Genomic DNA, 8,922 nt, shown 5'->3' with positions numbered 1-8,922 from the left:
CTACCTTCATCATTTGTACCAAAGAACATCAGTTTCAAAAGAAATATCATATATCTCTCTTCCCACTTTTTTGATAAATCTCTTGTTCTCTTGTATTTTATTATTATTTTCTTCATCCATTTTTATTTGTCCATGCTTTGATTTTACACACCCTTTAAAAAGTAATAAATAAAATGACGATTTTAATATACCACCTCAATTCTTTTTTCTTTTCTTTTTTTAAATTAGAATGTTCAAGTTATTACTCCCTCTGTTCACTTTAAACTGTTTACGCTGTTTAAGAAATAATAAATAAAGTGCGTAATTTATCAATGTGTTCATATTAATTAGTGCATATTTTTATTGGATTTGAAAAATAATTTGAAGTGAGTAATTAATATGGGTAAAACAAGAAAAAAAATTGTGTTATCTTTGATATGTGAAAAATGATAAGTAAATATAAAAATCTATTTTAGGAATAGTGGATAAATAAAAGTTAACGGAGAGAGAAATGAAAAGACCATTTTAGACCAATCTTGTCACCTAAGGAACTGATTGTTATATTTCCATCCAATTCTCAGTCCTTCAGTACCCTTTCCTCTCCCATGGTCAAAAAGTGAAGGAACCACGCAACACCATCTTCTTCTTCACCAATGAAGCTCGGATTTTCATCTTCCGCCTCTGCGTCGCCGGATACAGTTGCTGGACCATCGGCTACAGTTCCTTCGTTTTTGTCCGGAGCGATTTGGAGTTTAACTGCACCATCTACTGATTCCGTTAATGTGCCTTCTAAAACTACTACTACTCCCTCCTTGCTTTCTGGATTTTTATCTAGTGCTTCTTCCGCCTCTCCTTGGGCTGTCTCCGGCGGTACAGTTACCGGAAAGAGTTTCAGTTCAACTGCAGCATCTACTGGTACTATGCCTCCTAAAACTTGCACACATTTCACTTTTTCTCCAAAACCTCGCGATTCTACTTACTCATATTTTGTGTTCTGCAGTGCCTCTGTTTTCGAACGCCAGCTGGTCAACAGAGATTTCTTCATCGTCTTCGGTTTCGGAAATTACTACTACAGTAACTGCCACGTCAGCGTCTTCTCTCTCTGGAAAAGCATCTGCATCAACTTCTTCTTCTTCTTCTTCACAACAACAACAACAACAACCGATCGCCTCTGCAACGGAATTTGGTAATGTTTTCTTAGTTGTGTTGCTTGCTAGTTGTGTGATTTCTGTTGCTTAATTCTAGTGTTGATGTACAGTTTTCTAATTACTTTGGGAAGTATATTCAGGGTTAAATTCAGTACAAGTTCCTGTTCCAATCATTTTTGTGTTGCTTGCTCCAATATTTGGCTCCCGTTTGGCCATACATTTTGAACTTGTGTTTGGATAAGCATTCTACTTGGGAATTTTTTGGAATTTCTCCCAAAAACTGCTTTGGATCTTGAAAATATTTTGAAGATAAATTTTCAAAGTCTGATCAAATTTCATGGCCAAACAGATATTGATGATAAGTTTTCAAAATCTGATAAAAAAATCTATGGCCAAACACTAACTTAGATTCCTCTGCTACAGCAAGGTATGCGCCTCTGTTTTCCTGGCTTCTGACTAGTATGCATTTGTTTGGACTATTCTCGATCGATTTGGTTAACCTTAGAATAGGACTTTTGAGGAAAATTAGAGGCCAGTTTGCCATCGTGCACCAAAGCAAGCTATGCTTGATGATAGGGCTAGAGCTTGTGAAGATGATATGTATCTTACCTCAACTCCTTTAGGTCAGCCTCACTCTTTCTTTTCATCGGCTAGCCATTGAGCTATTTGAGAGTATTCTAACATTTATATTGCCCTCATTTTTGCAATGTCATGAGTTATTTTTCCATAGAGTTTTCCGTAGGATCATATGTATGAAGTATGATGTTCCTTTTCGAGAATATTTTTGCCAAGTACCTTTTCGAATTATCTTGGTTGGTTACTATAACTTGTAAAAAAAAGGTAGCCCTCATTTTTGCAATGTCATGAGTTTTTTCCATAGAGTTTTCTGTAGGATCATAGGTATGAAGTACGATGTTCCTTTTTGAGATATTTTTGCCAAGTACCTTTCGAATTATCTTGGTTGGCTACCATAGCTCTTTAAAAAAAAAAAAAGCTCAACTCAGCCCTTGGGAAAAAGATCAAGTTCTAGCGGCCTTGCTGGTATGTTTGCTTGTGTAATGATCATGGTTTGCAGCTGATAAGAGTCCATTTCTTTGCTTTACACTCTCCTACATTTGTCTTTTAAGTCAACTAAGTGAAATTATTACTTTCCAACCTTTCATGTTGCTGACCTTTTTTTTGTTTATATGCAGTAACTGTCCCTGATAGTTGCCCCCCCGAGAAGGACGAGGTTGCTGCAATTTTGGCAAGGCAACATGAGAAGTTTTTGTCCTGCCAAGCTGCTAGGCCAGCTCAAGGCAGAGGGGAAAATGAAAGGCACGCTTGGGTCTTTGGAGCCACGGGGTTTGAAAGTACAAGCTCAAACAAGCCCGTCGGTGATGCTGCTCATATACCTGCTGCTACTGCTGAACAGAAGTATGGAGAGTCCAAGCCGTGCAGTGTTCCCAGCTCGCAGCCTGCTGGGGAGGAGGAGCCTTACCTTCCACCTGTCAATCTTCTGGACTCAACAATCGATATGTGGGTACGGGTTGTCGCGAATAAGAAGACAGATCAAGAGGTCACTGAAGAGGGGCTTAGTCACTTTTATGATGTCAGTTTCTCTCCTTTTATTTTTCCTTGATGCAGTTAGCCTCTCCTTTCTCCTTTGTTTTCTCTTCTGTTTCCTTCTTGACCTTTTTTTCTCCTTTTTGTAGGGCATCAACTATTTCTGTCTTCTGTCTGAACGCCTTCAAGTAGTCACTGACAAGTATAACGAGGCGGTAAAAGCCTGTAGGAAGCTCGAGGACTCTGAAAGGGAGAGGCTTGAACATGAGTTGCATGGGGCTGCAAACACAATAACCACTCTCACTGATGAGAAGGAATCCCTTTTGCAGGTCCAGATGATCCTTCACCAGAAGATTTTCGAGCTTACAAAGGAATTGAAGGAGGCCGGTCCTGCTGCTATCCAGAAATACAAGGCCTCCTCTTTGTACAGACAGGAACTCATGGAGTATGCTGCTCCTTACATGGGAAAAGGGGTGAAGCTGGCCGTAGAGAAGATCAAAGCTAAAGACCCCACGTTTGACCCAAAGACCTACGGCCTGGAGATGTACATTCTTCCTCCTGAAGCTGATTACGACGAATTCTCATCAAACAAGGAAGGTGATGGTGGTGTCGATCAGGATCAGAATGAGGTGAAGCCAAGTGCTGCAGCTTGAACATTTGGTGGAAGGAGCAAGTTTATGAGATTTTGTTCATAGATGTGTTGTTGACGTAACTGCCGAAGATGGTAATGATCCCCCGAGCTTAGCATGAAGCTCCTTTTGTTTTACCTATGCTTAGCCAATGCTACTTTTTTGGCTACTCTGTCTCTGTAACTAGTATGTTTTGCTGCTGCATGGAAATTTATGGAGGTGTTAATAGAGTATGCAATGAATGTGCTAAGATCATGTCTCTGCAGTATATAAGATGTTACTTTTGTCTGTGCAGTGTGCTGTGATTTTTCGGAGAAGTGAACCAGAAAGAGGCCTATTACTTTAAAGAGTTTAAGTCGTATACACGTGTGTAAGAAATTCTTACACTTATTTTCAAGGTTACAAGTTCCCACATTTTAGGATGGTTACATGTAGATATCTTTTGAGTGACCTGAAGTGTAAGATATTTCCTACACGATATATATTCAGTGCAAATTTTTTACTAGTAAAAAATGGTTATTAAGTTGGAGCTTTCAATATAAGGAAGTTCATATCAAGTTCCTAAAGCAAAGTTGAAGATCAAGGTTATTTACAAAACCACAGTGAAGTGTAAAACTAGGTGCTTCTAGCCTTTTGGTCATATTTTAGTGCGTACCATTTTGTTCTGGTTTCAGAATTTGCAGTTTTATGGGTTTTTATAGTAACAACATACCCAGTGAAATCCACAATGGGGGTCTCGGGAGGGTAAAGTATATGGATAATTTTTAGTGTAAATAAATTTGTACATAGCAGTAATTCTTCATATAGTTTCAATTTTCAAAGAACAAGCTATTTTATGGCCGATAGTAAACCACATTTTGATCAAGGTAGCCGTCAGGGGCGAATTTAGGTAGAAAATTTGGGGCAGGTGAACCAATGGTCTCTACGTAAAACTAGGTATTTTACGTGTATATTTTCTAAAATTGATATAATATTACCTGTTGGAATGCATGTTACAACAAGGCAATATGGTGCTCTTGGTTGAAGGTCGAGATATTTCCCTAGAAGACTTAGGATCAATTCCCACTTAACACATTTTTTTCTTCTTTTTTTTAGCGGTGAACCCATATTTATAAAATCCTAGATTCGCCTCTGGCAGCTGTTAATTGGGAAAAGTCAATTTAGGATAGCTGGAGTGGTTAGATGACTCATTTTAGTAAAGTGGCGAGTCGTTTTTTAGCCCAGCCTTGGAAGTGCGAATTCAAGTTATCATTTTTTTTTTTGCCAACTCCTTAATGACACCTCTATTGTTTTGTAATATTACCTGTTTTAAACTAATTATAACATATTAATCCTTTATTGCCATAAGAGAAAAAGAAAGAGAATTCAAAGGTGGGTAAGGTATGCGTACGTCCTACCCTCCTCAGACCCCACTTGTGGAATTACACTGGGTTTTTTGTTGTTGTTGTTGTTGTTGTTGTAGTAAAAGAAAGACAATTCAAAGACATGATGTAAGTAATATTTTGCATTATCAAACCTTAACTGTTTTGTCATGCCTGTTTTAAGCTTTGTAACCTGTATCACATCCTTCAACAAAGTCTATGCAACTAGAAATCGCGTAATATTTTTTTGTTTCTTCTAAGATTTGAACCCCGATCTCTAAGAATTACACTCATTTCTTGTCCACGACGCCACAGCCTTGGTAACTGGTACGTCTTATTATAACTTTGTGTTAACTGAGATTTTTAATTAGTTATGCAAGGGGTAAGACAGTTATGCGTGTATTAGTCTGCTTCTCATTCTCCTGATACAAGTAATTAAGTTAGAGAATTTAGCAAATGAAAAGTTCTGTTTCTTCGAGTGGAGTTAGATTGAATTTGAAAAATTCGTACTGTTTCAACTCCATTTGAGATCATTTAACATAATTGTCTTTCAACTTTACCCCTTGATAATAGATTATCTTTACCAAAAGATGCAACTCTATCTATCTGTATTGTTTGCCAGAATTTTAGAGGAAGACATCTTGATGAATGGAACTCACCAATCTAAACTCTTCATTCGTTTTTATTTTCCTTTGGTGTTCATTTACCGTATGGGGTAGAGTAAAACGGTTCATTAAACACATCCTGCGATCTATATAATTATGTATATAATCCTAATTTTGTATTTCATTTCACGAGGAATAGTGCGCATATTTTCTTCTTCATGACTCATTGGAAATTTAGAATGGACTGCCTAGTGAGCAGTGCAAATTCTGAAATTAAAAGAATCATAGAAGTTGGGAATATTTCATAATTTAAGTTAGGATTTTGCTAACAATGTACCCATCTTTTATTTTTCCTAAATTGCCCTTACCTTTTATTTCAGCACACTCAAATTAGAGACATTTTGGTCATTTCATCAAAAAGCCCCAACTTCCTTGGCTGCTTCTCTCGATCCCACTTTGCATCTCCCAGTCCAAATAAGTTCTCCAATCTTTCCTTCCAAGATCTTTTTCTCTTCATTTTCCCAATTTCCATGTACTTATTTCTTTCTCTTCTTCACCATTTGATTAGCAAGGTTTCCTGAGCAATAAATGATCTAAGAAATTCCTTCTCTTTTTTGTTCTATGCTACTTTTTCTTCTTTATTCAAAGACATTAACACCATGCTCTAAAAATGGCGTGAAAAGAAAGAAGCTTCAGATAAGCACTGCGATTACAGAGATTAGGATGATGACACTGGTTTATTATGACAGCTTTTTAGAATATGTTTGCACTCTATTGAAGAGAGGAATGAAAACCCAGCTATTTAATTTAACCTAATGAACCCAACTGTTTAATTAATATTATCACAAATAAATGATAGTTCTCTTAGGTTCTTGATTCTTCCATTGTTGACACTTTCGACAGGAATTTTGCCCTGTTTTTGAGGTGGGTTATGTCGAGGGGGGGAAGTTAGGTGGAGAAAGCTGAAAGGTAGTTGGGTGCTTTCCTAGGAATTGCTTATATACATTTCTTTCTTCAGCTAATCAAAACTTCAAATCTACGAAGAACCCCATTTGGCTAGACTCCGATGAAGTTAACTTTCTTACCTTTGATCTCTTGTTTCATGAAAGAACTGGTGATTGTATCAGTATTAGTTTTCAATGAATCTACGGGACAGATAAAATGGGACCAGATCAGAGTTTTTGGATAAAATGACGAAAAAGCCCAACTGTTTATTGTTTTTGTGATATATTAATAAGGGCATTTTAGGAAAATAAAAAATGAGTACATTGCTAGCATGCTATCTCTCCTCGCTGGAAGTCTTAACTGTATATTGATAACTTAAGGGTTTTGCTAACATACTACATGAAAGAGGAGAGATATGCCTGATAGCAGCAATGAAAGAATAGGATTAGCAACTCCAGTTCAAACAATAACATCAAAATATGCCACCACATTGGATTGCTGATGAGGATACAAGAATAACTCAGTTCAATTCTGAACCCATAACAGCTGTGGACAGTCATATGTCATAAGATATTGATTTACCCTCATTGGTACACAAAGAGGAAACATTTGCTGCTTAGAAGCATCATGCAGCGAGCAAAACAAAATCATTTTCGCTAAAGCTACAATTGCAACATGCTTCCATTCATGATTTAAGAAACTAGAATTTGGCATGGTCCTATTCATTACACGTTGGAACAAAGATAGCACAAGAAACAGTCAACTCATAACTAGAAAACTTTTCTATAAACTTCATTGCATAGACAAACAAAAAGAAAATAAAGCTACAATTTCAGTCTTCCTTCAACGAAGAAAGCTGTTGCCCAACAAAAATTTCCCAAGTCAGCAATGAGATATCCGAATTTCTCTAGGCCTCTCTGCGGACAAAGTAAAGCTTACCCATGACATGAAGGATCGCGACAAAGGCTATGAAGCCAATACTCATCACAAGCACAACATTGGGGGATATCTTGAGTCCGGGGGAATCGTCAGTGTAAAATTGAAGCATGGTACCACCTGCTGCTCCTGCACTTCCGCCACCACCAGTGGTCTTCCTTCGACGTAGGTTAGCAGCATTTGCTGCAGCAGTCCCCCTTTGTGGTCCGCCTCCACCCAAAGCCATTTCCAATCACTGTTTCAAAGTATTGAACAAAAGTTTAGTACGAAGTTCACATAAATCTTTCAACATACTAATATATTGCACGTCATCAAACACAGTGAACATATGAAAGACAGTAAACAGCTAATAATCAAATAATTGCAGGATTGATCGACTAATGGGAACATGGTAACTATTGCATCCAGGCATTGCAACAATACATTACCAGTATGGAGTTAATATATCCCTTCTGATATTTATCCATCACAACCTCAAAAAGAATTAAAAATACATCCAATATCAGTCAAAAGTTTAATCAACTCAACCATCAAAGTCAAATTAGGCCACACAGATGGGACAAACTGGGTATTAGTTAAGACATTAATACAATTTTTGAATTATTCACTTGCTACTCGCGTCAGCAATACCTGGCTCTGCCCCCGACTCCTACCCCATAATACTTGTCTACATTATATACAAATGCTTTTAGGATAATAATTTTCGTTTACGTACCAAACACAAGAAAATAATTAAGGAACCCACTCATTTCCCTTCATACCAAACACACCCTAAGTTAAACTTACATGTACTCAATTTAGGTAAGGAACAGACTAATCTAATCACTCATTACCACCACAAATTTCAGATTTCACAGAATCAGTCACCAATTTCTAAATCATCAGCATAAATTCACATCGCCGTTTCGAAAAAATCAAAAAACATTTTTTTCTAATAACATGCTATCATCTAGACAAAACCCTACCCGACCCGACCCGAAAGATCAAATGTCAAAACCATCAGATCATAAAAATATCAACACAATTTCAAATTTTTAGATCCGATTTCAGATCTAAATTAACCATCAATTACTACAATTAAAACTAAAAAATTGACAATTTTCACAAGCAATAATTAACAAATGCATGTATAAATCCTGTTACATCTGCAGGTAAAAACGCAAATTCCTACAAAAAAGGAAAATAAAATTTCGAGACGAGAAAAATACCTTAGAATGCTGAAAACTAAGGAAAAATTGAAAATTTTCACAAACAATAATCAATACATGCATGATTAGCATGTACAAATCTAATTATATCTGCAGGTAAAAACACAAATTCATACAAAGAGGAAATAAATTAAGTAATAAAATTGGGAGAGGAGAAAAATTAAATACCTTAGAATGCTAAGAATTAGGGGGAAAAATGGGTCTTTTCGATCTGGAAGAAAATGGATGAGAAATGTTTTGACCTGTTTTTTAATTGGGTTTGTACGTTTTGGACTTTAAAGCTTTGATTTATTATACGTGGAGGAGGCCACATAGTTGTAGCGAATCAATTTATGACACGTAATCTAGCACACTGTTGGCAAAACGAGTATAAGCGAAATAATTCTTGTTGAGAAAATTGTATTATTGGAAAACCATTAAAATACTTTTCAATCAAGTTTTTAAATTCTCCATTTGCAAAATGAATTTGAAATAATAAATGAAATGGTAAAGCGTTTGCAAATAACATTTGGATATTTGCATAATAACTGTCCTATTGAAAAAAGATATTTATCAATTAAAAGAAA

General features: G+C 36.5%; 2 protein-coding genes across 3 annotated transcripts; one reads left to right on the top strand and one right to left on the bottom strand.

The window, feature by feature from the left end:
* Positions 1-613: 613 nt before the first annotated feature.
* Positions 614-3,595, top strand: LOC132068639 (uncharacterized). The gene is made up of 3 exons (XM_059462287.1): positions 614-1,165; positions 2,321-2,718; positions 2,822-3,595. The coding sequence occupies exons 1-3, from the start codon at positions 760-762 to the stop codon at positions 3,323-3,325; spliced, it is 1,308 nt and encodes a 435-aa protein (XP_059318270.1). The 5' UTR covers positions 614-759; the 3' UTR covers positions 3,326-3,595.
* A 3,267-nt stretch (positions 3,596-6,862) lies between these two features.
* Positions 6,863-8,678, bottom strand: LOC132068637 (protein transport protein Sec61 subunit beta-like). Of its 2 annotated transcripts, none has more exons than XM_059462285.1 (2): positions 8,525-8,678; positions 6,863-7,383 (listed from the first exon to the last, which is right to left on the bottom strand). In XM_059462285.1, the coding sequence occupies exon 2, from the start codon at positions 7,372-7,374 to the stop codon at positions 7,120-7,122; it is 255 nt and encodes an 84-aa protein (XP_059318268.1). In that variant the 5' UTR covers positions 7,375-7,383; positions 8,525-8,678; the 3' UTR covers positions 6,863-7,119. The 2 variants fall into 2 exon arrangements, with proteins under 2 accessions (XP_059318268.1, XP_059318269.1); XM_059462286.1 differs by lacking the exon at positions 8,525-8,678 and adding an exon at positions 8,357-8,399.
* Positions 8,679-8,922: the final 244 nt, after the last annotated feature.

Source organism: Lycium ferocissimum, chromosome 8 (genome assembly GCF_029784015.1).
Source record: "Lycium ferocissimum isolate CSIRO_LF1 chromosome 8, AGI_CSIRO_Lferr_CH_V1, whole genome shotgun sequence".
Classification (NCBI taxonomy): Eukaryota; Viridiplantae; Streptophyta; class Magnoliopsida; order Solanales; family Solanaceae; genus Lycium; species Lycium ferocissimum.
Note: the sequence above shows the minus strand (reverse complement) of the source record. Positions and strands in the feature narration are given on the sequence as shown.

Bases quoted from the DNA above. Each gene is read 5' to 3' on its own strand.
- LOC132068639 (XM_059462287.1), top strand. From the start codon at position 760: ATGTGCCTTCTAAAACTACTACTACTCCCTCCTTGCTTTCTGGATTTT. The intron at 1,166-2,320 runs GTAATGTTTTCT...GTTTATATGCAG, and splicing joins CGCCTCTGCAACGGAATTTG to TAACTGTCCCTGATAGTTGC. The intron at 2,719-2,821 runs GTCAGTTTCTCT...TCCTTTTTGTAG, and splicing joins GGCTTAGTCACTTTTATGAT to GGCATCAACTATTTCTGTCT.
- LOC132068637 (XM_059462285.1), bottom strand. From the start codon at position 7,374: ATGGCTTTGGGTGGAGGCGGACCACAAAGGGGGACTGCTGCAGCAAAT.